The sequence below is a fragment of the Thunnus albacares genome, chromosome 18, assembly GCF_914725855.1.
Source record: "Thunnus albacares chromosome 18, fThuAlb1.1, whole genome shotgun sequence".
NCBI classification, from domain to species: domain Eukaryota; kingdom Metazoa; phylum Chordata; class Actinopteri; order Scombriformes; family Scombridae; genus Thunnus; species Thunnus albacares.
Window position 1 is genome coordinate 21711351 of NC_058123.1, and position 17638 is coordinate 21728988.

At 38.0% G+C, this 17638-nt stretch overlaps 1 protein-coding gene across 3 annotated transcripts in view; it reads right to left on the reverse strand.

The window, feature by feature from the left end:
* Positions 1-1815: 1815 nt before the first annotated feature.
* The window catches only part of galt (galactose-1-phosphate uridylyltransferase), a 35152-nt gene continuing 19329 nt past the window's right edge, over positions 1816-17638 (reverse strand). For 2 of the 3 annotated variants that reach the window (XM_044332928.1, XM_044332931.1), the window contains 4 exons: positions 12849-12981; positions 10808-10891; positions 2978-3132; positions 1816-2670 (listed from right to left, as the gene is read on the reverse strand). In XM_044332928.1, the coding sequence (XP_044188863.1) occupies positions 2611-2670; positions 2978-3132; positions 10808-10891; positions 12849-12981 (432 nt within the window). In that variant the 3' untranslated portion in view covers positions 1816-2610. Of the gene's footprint in view, positions 2671-2977; positions 3133-6020; positions 6570-10807; positions 10892-12848; positions 12982-17638 lie in introns of those variants that run through there. The other variant, XM_044332930.1, reaches the window with a different exon arrangement.

Genomic DNA, 17638 nt, shown 5'->3' on the forward strand with positions numbered 1-17638 from the left:
TTACTCTTTAGTTGCTTTAAATTTTCAAGATCAACTTCAAGAAACCTGAAACCTACTTTATCATTGTGTTGGATTGCATTTGAAAAGGCTGCAGTGCATTACTACACAACAATAATGTGGCTTTGATTGAAAAAAAAAATGAAAGCAGACATGATCACTGTGAGCAAGTTTTAGTCTCTGCAAGATGATTTTTATCATGTACTGAAATGAACTGACACACTGAAACACTAGCTGCCTGTAAGGTAAAAGTTAAAGATGTATAGTATGCTTTGAAAGAAAAGACCATGTAGTCCTTACCATCTGAGTCATTTGACAGGCAGTTTGGGGTCAAATGACCCCCTAACTCTACCCAAAACTGTCGTGACTCAGTCCTATCCTCTCAGACCTACACTAACCTTTAAGATTCCCTCCAGGCATATTTTAGGATATATAAAAATCCTCCTAGGAATAATTCATTGTGTTACATTGTGTAACATCTGCCCCTTCTCCCTCATTGAAAAATTCAGGATTTATGATTTATGATTGAGCACCTATTTGCTCTATGGGATAAGTATTCTGTAGCTGACACTGACTTCCTTTGTGAAGGGAGACACGGCTTACAGGCATTTATAGAAGCTTTTTTTCAAGTGGCAAAAAGTAGAGGATATTGCATTGAAAGGATTTAGTATAGGTTAAAGCAGTCAGATTCTCAGCCTAAATCCAGGTCATCTTCTTTACTTTTTAAGCAACACTACCATCTGCTGTTGTCATAGTGAGAGCGCACCTTATTTCACATGACAAGAGTTAACTTTCCATTTATATTTGCATTTGCAATCACACCAAGTAAATGTTAAACCAGTTTTCACTTGTAGTTTTTAACATAATACAGTTGGAGATTATCATGGATATATGATAAGTATCATAGTCCAAATGAATCCTTTAGCTCACTGGATGTTTGTCCCACCCCCTCTCTAGTGAGTACATTATTATGCCAGGATGAGGGCTCTCAGTGATCCCTTTACAGTCTTTCTTAGTGACAACAGAGGACTCATTAAATTTCCCTTCATTCATGCATGTTTACACTCATGAGGAACGAATGCAATTACCACATGTAATGTGACATCCATATTGGTCTGTTAAAACTTAACAGAATAATACTGCGTCTGAAGTTTGTTGGTGGTGGTTCGGTGTTGCACAGGTCTACTGTCCACCTTTTTTTCAGGACCACCAAACAAGGTCTGTTGAAGCACATAGGGGTACTTTTGTACTTAAAAGACATAGCTACTAAAGGCTCCTATAAGTTTCATCTGAACTGTTTTACACAGAGCGAGGAGTGTAGATTTTGTCACTCATCACTCACATTGAAATTGCTTTAGGAGGGATCTCTTTGCGGCCAGTGTGGACAAGGAAAACAATTACAGCAAACAATAATCCTTTCACTGTATATATGGGAGTGTAAGTATTAAGATACACGGTGTGGTAAGATACACTTCTGTGAATCTATTTTTTCATGTTGATCCTGAATGCACATATTCTCTCTGTCTCTCTCCATGGTCCTGAAACATCCAAACTTAGCCACTGTGATGTGTCTCTTTCCATGGTTTTGTAACCAATCCCAGATTGTCTCTGTCCAAGGTGCTGAAACATCCAAACTCTTTGTCCCAAATCACTCCCTCATTCAATAATCAACCACCCATGTCACTACCTATTTTGGGCATATGTTGTCTTACTAATCTAGACATGTTCCAACTTTGTTATCGATATGTTTCAAGCATTTGAAACAGGCGGTATTCATGTTCAAAAAGACTGTTGGAATACCATAAAGTCAATTTGGGGTTAATTCAGCAAAATACTTTTATTTATCTATTTATCTATTAATATAAACTGGAGAAATGGCATCTGTTTAATCATATATTTTCTACATAAAATGGAGCATCGCCCTGTTTCTTACACCTTCGTGGCTGTAAGCTGTCAAATAGTTAACTGATTCAAGAATTACATCCCATAAGGAAACCTTTACAAGAAACAAAGACAGCCATTTGAATCACAAATAACTCATTGCATTGTTGGCAGAGACGTTCGGTGCTTGAAAGCTTTCAAACATAACAGAACAACAAACAAAAATTGTTTAAATTCACCAGAAGGGACAGCGAGGAAGAAAATAATAATGTTCTCTCATTATCTCCCGAAAACATGGGGGGGAAGGGATTCATGTCACAATTAGTTTGAAGTCCATTTCATAATTACTGGAAGGAGCCCAGTGCCTGCTAGGCATACAGACAAATGTATTAAAAAATATATAAATAAGCATATACTGTATATTGAGTAGGTAAGAATATATTTAATCCATGTGTTGACAAAGGCACTGTTCAAATAATTATGTGGCAGTTGGATGTTTTCATTGTCAGGAGCTAACAGTTTCAGTGAAGAGTAAAATATTTATATCATCAAGTTTAAATTTCATTTTAACACTTATTCCTCAAAACAAAAGCAATGCATCAACAATGCCTTTACAAAAAGTACATTTTGGTGCCGGGCTCCTGGGTACATATTCTCCCCCTTCATTCCAGCCATCACAGGTCAGTTTCACTTTCAATTTCCTTCATCTTCCTTTTCTCTTCCTCTCCCTTTCTACTGGTTCTGTCTGTTTGTATGGTGTTCTTCTGGTAGATTCCGTAGCTTCTCAGCAGCCTAAAAATACAGGAACACAGCAATGCCAAGCTTTTATACAGTTTTAACAGCTCACAAGTTTAATCTATCCAACTACTTTATGATCAGTTTACCACTGTTAATCTATCCCTGCCCACTTAATAAGAAGCTCTGGAAAAAAAACATTAACTTGATGCAGGCTAAATGTGCCAAACAAACAGTCATCAGTATGAAAAGAATAGTACAATTACACTGTGAAAATATTTTAGTATCTACAGTAAGTTGCCAGACCCTACATGTTAAACTCAGGCTAAATTGGGTTTAGACATGTGCATGTTATATTATTCACCTGTTCAGGGGTGAGGTCTCTCTGCTCCTGAGCAAGCATCTCATAACCCACCATAAACTTTTTCACTGTTGCTGATCGCAGCAGAGGAGGGTAGTAGTGAGCATGCAGCTGCCAGTGGGAGTTGTCTTCCTTTAAATGGGGGCCAGTAGGGGCTCCTGAATAAAAAGATGGGGAAATTAGTCTGGGAACACAGGACTGGTTTTACTCATAGTTAAACAGAGATCAATCAGAGGATTTATTTACACTGATGGCTGGTTGATCCTCTTGATAAGTTGAGAGCTCTACAGCCTTGAGGAGGCGTTTAAGAATCCTTGAAATCAAAGATGTATTTGTGTATTACTATGGCATTCATTTCAGCAGGTGCTTTTGTCCAATCCTACACATAGCAGGATGTTCTTTATTTTCTCTCTACACACACATAAATAGAATGATAGCACAATCAAGCACTAAAGGCTAATTAAGAATATTCATAGCCAGGACACAACAAGCCCATTTATCTCTCTGCCATCTACGCAGCATGAACAAGGCCCTCTGCTCATTAAGTCCTTTAAGCTGTAGACTAGACAGCCCCCCATCAGTTAGCTAACAAGGTAAATTAAAGAAGCAGCCAGTGTTGACTTTGCGGGCAATAGAGCAATAATCATACAAGTGTAATGAAATAGATATTTTATCATGATAATGTGTTTTTTGTGAGGAGGCACAGCGGGTCTATTCTTTCATATTGTTTGTTTTATATCACAGTCGCTGAAAAAAAACCCATTTTGTTTTGATTAGCTGGCAGGTGTCCATTGATGTCTAGTAACCAGATAGAATAGCCAGACACCACTGATGCAGGTGTTTGTTTGCCATTCTAAATTAATGCACCATATTAAACTTAACGTAATGACAGCAACAGTTTAGGCTTCAGTGGTTTGGTTAAAGAGCTTGGACTGTTTGTGGGGTTTAGTTTGTTTGTGAAAATTTGATAAACAGCCAAAGGGAGAACTGTTCAAATTTCTTTTACAGATTTTCACAACATCATCCTGAGAGGAGAAAAACAAGATTTCTGAAAAAATGTTCAATGCTATACCTCTTGTTCCCTGTACATTTTTTTGTGTTTGTTTTTGTGTACTTTCTTCTTTTGGAAATCAAAGGTCTAAGGATAGAGGGCATTGTATGTTGTACAGAATATAAAGCCATTTGAGAAAACATTGTGATAATACCCAGTAGCAGCAGCAGCAGGGCAAACAATGAGTGGAAATGTACCAAAATCTCACATAGGTGTTGAGATCTGGTCCATTCAGTGCTACTTTTGCCATGTATGAAAGCATTTGCATTTATCATGTTTAATGTTATTCAGGTGTTTCCTTTCATTTGTTACTGTCTGTATGTGCAAGTTGACAAAATGTGTACATAACAGCATGAAAAATTGCATTATGGCACATGTCTGTAAATCACTGTATCTGGTTCTCAAAAGAGAGGCATCAACAAAGATACATTTCCAGTGATTTGTGACTGTATTTAATATTTAATTACCTTCTTTGTTACCTGTGTTGCTTTCTGATCTTAGTGGGAGGTAATGAGGTGATCAGGGAAGTAGAAACACAACTCTCTTACAAAAACAAAAAAGAAATAAGAATAAAAAAAGATCCTTGGAGACAGCTCCTGACAATAGGGGCTGATCAGACACAGACAGAGACGACAGGAGGGTGACATAAAGGAAACTAATGGTTGGGAAATGAATAAGGAAGAACAAAGAGAAGAGTGAAGAGTCCAGATAAGGAATGAATAGAGACGGATGCTCCTATTAGTAGACAATTACCCAGTTTTAAATTGTCTTTGAGTGTGTTAGCTCTGCATGTGTGCAAGCGTATGAGTGTGTGCGTATTTTAAAATTAACGAAGTTGCAGATATTACTGGATAGGGGAGTGGGGTATACGTCTGTGTGGTAAATATTGTATATGTACTAATGAGGTAGAAGGAGAAGATGTTGTTTTAAGGATTTTTAACAAGGTAACCAAACTTTTTTTGTGGAAAAAAACATGCCAGACACAATTCATTATTCCAAGCAGAGGATTTTTATAAATATGTCTCATGGGGATCTTTAAGTGTGTAGCCCTTTCTGTGTCCCTACATGCCTGCTTCTCTCTGTGTCCTCCTCCTTCATCCAGCCTCTTAATACTGTTTTTAATGTGTTGTGTGTTTTCCTCCTGAGGGAATAAGCGGGTAGCTTTATCTAATCCATGATTTCCCAGGTGACTTCAACACCATCCAACCAACTTCTCCCTCTCCACGCTGCCACTAATAAGCCTTGCCCTAAATAAAAGCTGGCTGTTTCTAAATGAGTTCAAATAAAGCACAAACACAGATGGGGAGATAACACAAGTCATTATGTGAGCCAGGTGTGTGTGTGTGTTTGTGTGTGTGTATGTGAATAAGAATTTTCCAAAATTAGGGCTGTCAGAGTGTGCAGTATGTGTGACAGACACAGTGTGCTAGCTAGCTCACTGAGAGCACATCCATTATAATCACAGCAGTCTCTTTGGCCTTAATCCCTCTTGATAAGGTTAAAATAACACCATTATTTTGGGACTCGTAAGTTCGTCTACCTCCAATTATAACAACAGTTGGAATTCTATCAAAAAGAACAATGGAAAACTATGGAAGCCTATAGGGGACTATATTAAAATGATAATGTAAACTTAAAAATGAAAATGTAATTCCACAATTTTCCACATATGTATGTGTTATTTGAGTAAACACTTGATACTTAAGTTCATAATATTTGAACTCTCGAAAAACAAACCAATATTGACTTTGCAGCTTTCTCTCTGTCTCTTTTCTTACGGCATCCTCATCTTCATCTCTCACTCTCATGACACCTTCCTCTCACTTCACTGCTGTCTTCACTGTTTTGACTAACCAGAAATAGGAAGGTGCTAATAAACCAAACTGTAATATTTCACAGATAATTAGGTAGGTAGATGTACTCTGAAAACTCAAAGAAGAGGAAAGAAGTGTGAAACAGGCATGTGTTTAATATTACCCCATTTTTTGGTGGTAGTTGGCAGTCAGTTCTTTCCAGTGCAACAAATTTGTTTGTTTGTTTATTTTTCAATTACGTAATCCTAATGTTGGAGGAGATAAAGGACTAATTTCAAAGTTCTAGTACTCATTTCAACAGATTTCTTACTTAAAACTCTTGGAAATGTATTTATCTTGCTGGCATGGTTTTTTCAAGGTAAACACAGCTTCAAAGTTCATTACTAGACTTAATAACTTGAAAGAGATTGTAATGTGAATAGGTGAACCTTCTGACTATGTGCTTATAACCTTCAACACATCACTGTAACATGAGCTTTAATCTTCATCTACAGTAAGAAATAAAACAGACTACAAGATTAAAGCCAAACCATGTAAGAGCCGTCGCCACAATCAACTGTTGCTGAGACTTCACTTCAAAGATTTGATATCTGACAGTTTTTTTTTTTTTTTTTTAAAGAAGAGACTGAGATGATGATTGTGTCCTTTCATCCTTTTCTCCACACTACAGTTTGGGTGGGAGTCTGTCATCTGTCCCTTAATAGTGGGCTGCCTTACTCTGAGCATCCTCCTGAAAAGAAAAAAAAAAAGTTCTGGCCAACAGACTGACAGCAGCATGTCAGGGACCTAGGTGATAACTGTTCACCCAAGACACAGAGCTACTGTCTCTGAAATAGATCTGAGGCCTTTAGAAATTGGCTCTCTGAAACATTTAACATGGTTAAATTAGTTACTTCCTGACAACCTAGCTGTGGACCAAATTAAAGATTAATTTCACTCTCATTGTTAGTCTGGCTAATAAGGTCCATATGCACAAGTCATTGGCCTGAGGCTGCTCATGCAAGATGAAACAGATCACAGACAATCCATAATTCAGAATTATAGAATTGGAGGGGGGAAAAAAGAACTTGTTCACAAGGACAATAGCAACCTGTTTTTGAAAACAAATCTGGGCACCAACAGTGAAATGTTCCTCGCTGATTTTCATTGTCTCGACTTTTTTCATCATAACTATTGAGCAGGTTTCTCCTGTTAATCAGTATTTGTCTTGCAGGTGGTGCTCATTGGGGTTTGTTGATATAGTGTCTCTGCTGACAGATGGCATTCATCTCATGTTAAACTTACCAACTTAAGTTCAGTTCATTCAAAACTAAGCTCTACCTACCTGACTACAGAAATTAATTTCTGTCAGAGAAACTGGCACTTTCTGTATACAAGTTGTCTTAAAAGTGCATCTACATCCATGCTGTAGTTTTTTATTCCCATATCTGACTCACTTTTGAATTTTTCATTTCAGACATTTACCTGTCATACTTATTCAGAATGATGTACAGCCAGTGAGTGGTGAGATTTCTTCTCTCTAAAACAACTCAGCAGGATGAAGCGGCTGCAGGGATTGAACCTGTAACCTTTATCTTGCACACAGATCACTCTGAGCGCTCAGCCGTGATGACACCGCTCTCCTTTCTGTCACACATCACTCATCGCATCGCTGCACTCTGCTAACCTTCATTCCAGGTTGTACCCACTGCAAGGTGTCCCTCTGACAGTCGCTCACAACAGGCTTTTCCCCTCATTGTTTGTTTCACTACAGATAAATATCAACCAAAGCACTGAGTTGAGCTTCTGATTCACAAGAGGAACAGCTGTCTAGACGGTTAACACCTCTACAAAGCTTATACTTTTGTACATTTGTGCAAACTGCTCTTTCGCAGCAGGCCTGGCTGTGTTTGGAATACGATTCATACCCACATCATGACTGTTGGGATGCAAGTTCTTTCAAAATAGATTAATTTGGGGATTTTCTCGTCTGAAATCTATGCAAATGTATTTATCACTCTGCATGTTCTATCAAAATAATACGGTAATTTGGCGCTCGCTGCAGAGGTGTCAGTCTCTTGCCTTTTCTGTTGTTACTTGTTCTCTCATTTCCTCTAACAGGTGCAGAAAACAGGTGCAGGATCCAGACCCCAGACAGACAATAAAATTTAGTAAAATGTTCAGGATGGGAAACTTCTGTATAATATAGATGAACATACAGCACAAAACCGGCCTACTGTAAAGGTATTTTTTACTTACAATGCTAAAATAAAAAGTCAGTCACGGAAATTATTGCCTGCAATTAACCTCCCTCTCACTCCCTCAATGACTTATCTTCACTCAAGTGATGCCCTTTAAGATCAGATTTTCTTTTAAATGTTGTGGGTTCAAAGGAAAATGCTGACACTACAGTCCCACTACAATCACTGTATAAGAATCTTTCAAGATAAGCTATTATGTCTTTGAAGCACTAAAAGCCAGTGTATGTGACTGATGTGAATTCTTGCTCTTTGGAGAGATGATCGTTCACTTGATACAGGACTGTTAACACCCATGGAGACAGAGACGCATTAGAAAGAATGATTTGGTGGCATACAGCACAGATGTGTGTGTATAAGCATGATAAGGTTGAAAAAAAAAAAATCTCTTGGAATAAACTTTTTCATCTTTAACAATTAAGATTAATTTACTGTAAAGCTAAAAATATGTGATAGTGCTTTTCTAGTGATACATTTGTTTCTCAAGCTCAAACAACATGGTCACAACTTTTTTTCTTTTAACACCAGAGGTTGAGTGAAATTCATCAGACAAAGGAAAAACATCCTCGCATTAGTCAAATTTTCTCTGGGGATATGAGTTATCTGTAGAAAAACAAAGTCCAAACAACACCTTGAAGGCAGAAACAGACAAATAAATTAAATTCAAACTAAATTGGGAAATTTTTAGGGAAACTCTCATTCTTCGAAAAATAAGCAATTCAAACCACTGGGTTTTCTTAACACTGCTCTAATCAATGTTTTTTGTTAATAATAGATCTTGTATTAAGTGAGAGGAGACACCCTAACAAAGCCACAGACAATCATCAACTGACCCTGATGTGTTTTACTGTCTTTAAACTCATTGTTTTGGTTTTATGGTCGCAACTTTATTGTTCTGTTTCACTCTCACCATCAGAGTCTCACCACAGATATTTCCCTAATAGAGCTAAAAAGAGTGGAAAGAAACACAACTCCACAAGAATGCTAATGCAGCCCAGTGTGTGCTGTCTTTCATTGTTATAATTACAGCTTGTTGTGCTACACCCAAGTGGCTAAATAATCTGTTAATGCAGGTTTTAGCAATTAAATTGCATTCATGTGTTAAAGTACAAAGTCATTTTAGAGTTTAAAGCCCCTGACTATTTAAAATGTTTACTGTTTCTGAACAACATCAAAAATTCATGAATTAATAAGCAAAAAAAGCAAAGAAAAGAATAATAAAAAAAACATTTTATTTTATTGTTATTTATGCTCCAAAACTCATTAGGACTGTGTGGGTGTGGTTTAGTGCACGGAGGTACATGACATCATCTTTTCTGACTGAGTCCCATCCGTACAAACCAGTGAGAAAAGCACAGCTAGAAATCTCAAATGTGAAATTAGAAAAGCTGCCTCTGTTCTTTGACAGAGTTTATGTACTGCAGGAGCAAATCACTCACAACAAGACGTTAATTAAGAAAGTTTTCAGTGCCTTTAAGTACTGCTGTTACATAGTACAAATTTAATATCCTATAATTTCCTGGTGCCTGTTCAGTCAGTGTAGCTTTTCTAAAAAATGCTCCACTGCTTTCTCATTTAAACATCCAAATGAAGACACTTTTCTCTTGTCATCATGGAAGGCCCTTCCTGTCATGCTGTTAAACAGACAAGATAATACAGTTTTCTGTCACCCCATGCTACTTTAACTGATGGTAAAAGCTTGGAATTACACCACGAGTGCTCTTTAGCTGTGAGAACCCATGTTTTTCTCCCTGGTGACGTAAAAGAAAAAAACATTAAATATGCTGATGTGTCTGACACTGAGTGTCCATTGAAGTGGTAATAAGTGGGGGACATCAAAGCTTGGAGTTTTACTGCAGAGATGACTGGAATGCAACAAGAGTAGGGAACACACGCTGTGCCTTAACTTACATACGGTTCATCTTTCCTGTGACATTAGACAAGCTAATGGATATTCATATGGTGCTGCATGATATGAGCTTATGTGAAATTATATCTGAGAGAAAAGAAGAGCACACTGACTAATTTGTAGCCTGCAAACACAAGAATGGAGGAGGATGTGTTGAGAACTTATGTTCTTTTTTTAAGTAAGGATACTGTGTGAAGACATGGAGTGAGGAGGGTGTAAAGATAAAGGTGAGATGTGGCATCTTTTCTGTTGCTTGTAGAGTGAGAAACAGAATAGTTGCCAGGATATGAGACATATGGAGAAGTGGAGGTGGAAGTTCAGTTTATTAAAAGTCTGCGGGGTGTTGGGCTGTCGCAAGAACTTTGGGTAAAATGTGACAGCGTTTTAATGCTTGTCTCCTTTCCTTTATCGCTCATCATTCTTGTTTAATGCGATACAACAGTAGAAGTCTTTAAAATCCTGACTGAAAAGACACATATTTCATTGTGCAGATCACACTACAGATGAGCTCACTTGCCTTCAGACTACTGACTGTCAGTGGAGCTTGTTCATATATCACACCCACAAAGTGAATTAGCTCATGGCTGGCCTGATATGTGAACAGCCACCAGTTTGTCGCAATAACCTTGTGTTCCAATCCACCAATCCATCCACAGATTGTCATGTATTTAGACTCAAATTATCTTTAATCTTTTCTACCATCTGTGCTTCGCCCCCTTCTGTCGCTCCACAGAAGAGACTTCAAACAGGTTATCACATTTATACCAAAGCTTTTTTTCACCCCCTTTTTAACCCTCCCACTCTCCCACTTTTTTGACTTACCGTGCCAGCCCATCGAGTAGGGAAATGAGACTTCAAACAGATTGTCATACTTGGTCAGCAGTTGCTTCATAATGTCAGCCAGACCTGATAAACACAGAGACGGGCAGGGGAGAGGGAATAAAGTGAGCAAACATGAGGAAGGTGGGTAAGAGAATGAATTGTTTGAGCATGTTTTATTCTGAATGACGTGAGGGGGCGGAGCTAGAGAGGCCATGTAAGACTAAAAATGGAAAAATAGTGCCTGAAAATTGAGAACATATAACCAAATAAGCTGTGAATTTAAAAGATTATACTGAGACAGATCTGAAAGACAAAAAACAAAGTGCATGGTTACATGAATATACATACAATTATCTCTCTTACAATCAAGCCTGCACTGACAGAAAGCATCAGAAAATAACGATCAACAGCCATGATTAATAATTACTAAAAGTTTATGAAGTATAAAATGCATGTTTTTTTATTAAATCACACCTGATATGTGATATTTTTGCAGCACAATCCAAATGAATTGGGTATTAGACATAGTACTATATACTCAATAGATAGAGTACTATACTGGTTATTTGAATTATAAATTAAATAAACACAAGACAATAATTTCAGTCATAAATCAAATAAAATCGTGCAAACAAAATAATCACTTGAAGTTGTCATAAGTTAACAAATCGCCAAACAAAATTCAGATTAAACATAGTTCTTTATTGTATGCTTCATTGTATTTAATTTTTATTTATTTTATTTAATATTTGTTTTATTTTAGAGCATAACATGCGGGGCATATATACATATAGACTTCTCTTGTGCTTTTCTACTGGCACATCATTTTTCAGTATAGCTAGTAACAAATGGTAAAATGTTGGATCAGCTCTGTCCATTAACAGACTGATTAACTGATTGATCAAAGTCTCGTTGGTGATTCAGTGAATAATTATTAACATCCCTACGTCAGACACTAGCATCACCGCATCCACCTGTTGTTCTAATGGCTGCAGAAAAACTACAGGCATAAAACAATAAACAGTTTGATGTGACTCTGAGCATCAAATCAGCTGACTGCAGGAGATGATTTTGATTTGTTATTCTGATGCTTCTCCCATGTTCAGTGTTCAGTGCCTCAGACGACATGGCCCATCATTTCTTATCTATGTGCCTTTGAATTCACACTTATATTACACAAGCTCAATCATCTAAACAGACCGAACTGTCATCTCTTTCTCCACCAGCTTGGAGATGGCAGCATAATTCCTCCAAATGAACCTTCTGTTAATTTATAGATGCTACGATGTTTGTCCTTGAAGGGGTACGGTGGGTAATCTCATCTGATCCCTTCGATCTTAAGAGAATTTGTTCTCTGACAACATCATCTGCCGGAGTCATTTAAACACCATGATGTTAGAAAAGAAGGGAACTACATTAATTAAACAACTGATTCAACTATTACTAAAGATTTTTATGAAGTTTTATAAACTCTATTATTGGGAGGCCTAAAGGGAAAAAAATTACATGCAATCACCATGAACCATAAACCATTTAATGAATTTCACATAAAGTTAGCTCACCAATTAACAATTATTAACATTTAAAAAATGGAGATTAGGGTGCATGTAATAACCCTCTCTCTCTCTCTCCCTGTGTTTCCTGTTCCTGTCTACACTGACTGTCAAATAAAAGGCAAAAAAAAAGCCAAAAAGAATATTGAGTGAGTTAGATAAACATTTGGATTAATTTGATTCATTTTTAGATGTAATATATTGATTTATTTTACATTTTCCATTGTGTTTTGAAGCTGAATTTCAGTACCATAAACTCCACCCAATGACCTGAAAGATTATGGTGTATCTTAAATGAAATGTTTGATTCTCCGGGAAGCTTGACTGTGCTGTGACTGCACATGGACGATGATGCACTGACACACACGAGGGGCCGTGGGTGGGAATTGAACCTGCGGGCTCCCCACCGAGCCATGTTAAACTCCTTTAAATTACCTTATCGCTCTCTCAGTCACTCGCTCTGTCGGAATCTTCACAAACACACTCACCCTCCCTCTCCTCTGCGGTCAGGTCATTGATCCTGAGGACATGTCGTCGTGGTAACAGCAGCAACTGATAGGGCCACGTTGCCCAGTATGGAACCACTGCCAGCCAATCAGAACTCTCCACCACCACACGCTCCTGAGAGGAGAGACACATTCCTAATGTTTTTGAACATGCAGGGAAGTAAAACTGGACGTGTGAGGTGTTTTATAGGTGTTGTAATGGACAATAGTGAAACCAGAACATCCAGGCTCTGTTCCAGATATAGGAAAACATTGTTCAAATATCACATCAACATTTGTAATAATGCAAATTACAAGAAATCCAATCTTACAATTTAACCTGGTTAAACAGTATGATGTACAATAAAGTAATATTTATTCAATATTTCTGTTTTTTCAGTCCTGTCAGTTTCTTATCAGCTCCCCGCTTTCCCCATTACGCACAAGAGCTGGAGTCCTTGCCTGAGAAACTTATTTGGGCTTCTCCTGCATTTGTAAACTGCAACTTCTGCCTCCCTTTCCATACTACGAGGTTGCCAGATAGCGTAGCTGACATTTAATCCCACATTTATCCAGTTCTTGTCTGACTGGAAGATCATCCTTGCGTCTTCTGCTCAATGTAGGGGACAGATCTTGAACAAAGTGGATCATCTGGTCTTGGATCTTAACTTCTTTGTCACCTTGTGCCTTTAGTATGTTGACTTTGGTCCAGTAGTTCCATAACTTCAGAACTATCATTTGGATATTTGGCTTTCACTAATGCTGTGGCACTGTTCCAAAATCCACTGAAGTTTTTTTCAATCCTAATTCCACCGATATCAGACTGACCAGATACTCGTTAAATTGTCTCGTACACTGAGGATTCGAATGTTGTTTTTTCTTTCTGAAGTACTCAAGCTGTTTTTCCAAAGAATTAGTTCTCTTTTCTTGTTAATCAATACGCACGCCTTGATTGTGCACGTCAGAGATAATAGATCCCCTTTTTCTTGTCAAGTGATTCAACTTTAGTTTCAACAGATTTCACTTTATGTTCAACTGATACCAGCATTGACAGTATTTTCTTTATGTTTAGCTGAATATTATTTAACTTTTCATTACTGTCCGTTGCATCTCCGTGTTGTTCTTTGTTCTCTTTGTCTCTAGCATGGTTGATTTGTTTATCTGCACTTCTTATAACTAACAAACACGTCAGAACTTTCAAATCTTTTACAATTATAAACTTGGACTTGCTTCAAGTTTATCTTCTCGCTTCCCACACAGATTAGTCTTATGGATCTCTATTATCACGCAGTTTAGGCACACTTTTCTGTTTTTTCAAAGGCTTTATCAAACACCATTTCCCATAAGCCCAAGGCCATTGCATGTTAAATGTCACCAGCTTCACAAAGTGACACCAGTCAAGTGGCAAATTCTGTAAACAGTGCTGTGTGGGAAAATTTTCATTGAAGCTGTAGTTATAGAAGCTAGTGCAATAGAGCTAGATGTGTTATTTTACCTTGACTGTGCAGAGACTGAACCACACAATAAATGTGCCATAAAACCAAAAACAATGAGCTAAAAGTGGCTCATAGGTGTCCTCTCAGTCAGTAAATGCTGCTGGTAGCTGTGTAACCTTGCCATATCATTGGCCCAAAGTAGGTTGTTTAGCTCAGCTGTCCACACAAATGCAGTAAATTCATTTCAGTATGTATATATTATATATATAATATATATTTCACTGTGCAACTTGGCCAATTCATGACAGATAAGCCCGAGACAATAAACAGCAGCACAGAAATATGCCGCAGGCACCCCGTCCATCATTCCTCCACCCAACACAACATAAAACAAAGTCAAGGGGTTGCTTAACTATCCAGTTTCCGTTGTGTAAGGCTGAGCACAGGTACATCAAGTTAAACATACCCATGGTAAACCCACACAGGTGAGTTTAATTATTTTGCCTCATTAGACCTCTTTTGACCGTGCTTGGCTGTGACTCAGGAGGTAGATTGGATCGTTCACTAATCAGAAGGTTGGCAGTTCAATCCCCGACTCCTCCTGTCCACATGTCGAAGTGTCCTTGGGCAAGATAATGAACCCTAAATTGCTCCCAACAGTTGTGCCAGCATGTTGCATGATAGCTTGCCACCGTGAGTGTGTGTATGAATGGGTGAGTGAGCAGCAGAGAAAAACATTGTGATGCACTTTGGATAAAAGCACTATATGAATGCAGCTATTTACCATTTATATTTTGCTTTTTTATGCACCTGTTAGGGTGTGACTACAGCTTCATCATTATTATTGGGACATGTAATTTTAGCATAGCTCCATATGAGCAGAGGCATCATAAGCCAGAAGAGCCTTAAATATACTATATATGCTGGTAATTCCTGGGAGCACAACTCAACCGTGTGTTGATTTTGCATGTTTGACCTAAAGTTTCCTCCATGCATTCCATTCTTCCACCACGCCGACAGAATTTTCTTTTTATGTTTATGTTTATTTGCTGGCAATCTAGGGTTAAAGGTAAGTCTTTACTTACACCTGATTAACAGTAATCAGACACCAAGCTAGAGAGTGTTAGGGCATCCTTGTCCAGCAAGGCATTAGTGTATAATTAAGGGATCTACAGGGAATACTGTGGTGTTTAATAACTGTGGAGGAAAACACGGACTAATCTAGCAGTGTTCAGTTCTCTTAATGAACTGTACAAGCCGTATAGGATTCTACTCAGTGCCTAATGCAGTAACACTCTGAATATGCATCATCATGTGCATCCACAAGCATTTGTAATGTATTAGTGGAAACATTATGAGCAACATTTTAAGTTGTTATCCATTATTGATATGAACCATTACTTCAACTTATTTTACACTTCCTACTCCTCAACTATATTCTTCCTCCTCACTTTTTTTTCTGGTCACGATTTTCAGCCTTCTTTCTTCAATCTTCCTTCTCAACCCTACTCACACTTCTTTTCCACTGCACTCCCCCTCTAACAGGATTATAAAGAAGCAGAATGAAGATAGAAAAATAAGTGAATGGGAACCAGGATGGAGAGGGAAGATTGAGGAGGCAGTGTGGGCGGAAGAGAGAGAGGGAGAGAGAGAGAGAGAGAGAGAGAGAGAGAGAGAGAGAGAGAGAGAGGGAGGAAGGAAGTGAAGGATGTCCTAAAACGGAAACCTCACAGACTGCAAATCCCAAAGAGTTTTATTCAATTAACTTAGAAAGTTTTTGTTTCAAAGTCAAGAGTGTCACCTGGGAGCCGAACCCCAATTCGAGCTCCTCTGAACACTGCAGTGTGCCAATTTATGGTCCTAACCTTGGGTCAGATAGACAGAAGCAAAAAGAGAGACAGACAGACACACACACACACACACACACAAGCGGACAAGAACAAGTAGTTTAAGGCATGCTTTCAAACGCTCACACACACATCTGCTTCTACTCTGATTTTATAAAGGTCAGCCCCCATGAGTGGCAGTCTAGGAGTTTCAAGTGTCTACTCTGCTTTTCTCAAAACCTTAATGTTATCACCTCTCTCACACTCACACACACAGACACACACACACTCCCAGTAGAACAGGTATCAGCTCGTTCCCTGAATGAATCAGTGACTGTCTGATTTCTCTTTTCCTTCTTACCTGCACATCTCTTTCTCTCTCTCACTTTGTGTCTCTATTTCTGTCTATACACTCTCTTTTTTCTTTCTTCTCCTCCTTATATCTCATCTGTCTTTGTACTTAAGGGAATTATGGTTAACGTCATATTTTTTCATCAATTCCATTCTCCCACTATTCTTGAAGAGAAATGAATCACTTTTCTTTTAGATAAAAAAAAAAGTAGGAAAAATGCTCCTTTTAAGACTGAAGGATGGATTGGATTTCAGCCTCATGTATGAAGTCGCTAATCAACTTTGAAAATTCAAAGTAGAAAAAGTTTGATTTTTACATTGATTTGATCAGGACAACATTATGCATCCTTGTCAGCAATCTGAACAATCACTAAATAATTTGGATGACATTTAAAAAAAAAAAAAATTGAAGTATATTTCTGTTTCTTTGCAAAAAAAATGTTTGGTTGTCCTCTTGCACATCATTCCAATGAAATGGTAAAATGTACTGGCTTGGCTTTCTATTTATGTAGTCCAGGTGCATCATACTGGATCACACCAGAACAAGAAAGATGGGAAGAAACATGAGAAAAAAGCGACATCAAATGATTGTTTTTGTTATTCAGGTTATATAATAATCTGTTAATTAGCACTGAAACTCTGAGGATGACTCACAGGTGGAAGAGAGAAAGAGAAGGATATAAGGTGCTGCCAGTTAATCTCATTGGGACAAGATAAACTGGCAGCACATTTGACTGGCTTATCACTGGATAAACACGAGTGAAGTCTGTTTCAAGAGGGGTTTTAGCTGTGAATATAACCTGTGAGTGATGTAAAAAAAAAAAAAAAAAAAAAGTCATGGCTCCATCAAGTTTAATTCTCCTGCAGAGAGTTTGTTCACTGTTTCCACCAAGTGTCTGTTTACTAATAAAGACATTTGCCAACATGCTTAATGCTTAATGTGTCCCCGTCGTAAACGGTTACTGCTGCGGATGCTCTAGACACATGACTGGAGAATCACTAAAACACACACACACATACACACACATTAAGTTGGTTTTCCTAATGTCCACACAGATTGAAGATGGATGTCAAAGCATTATGCTAATGAGCATGTCTGCTGTCCAATCACACACTTCACTGACCGAAAGACAGGGAGAGGATGCTGATGGGGGGGGGGGGGGAACAGAAAGATGAAGTA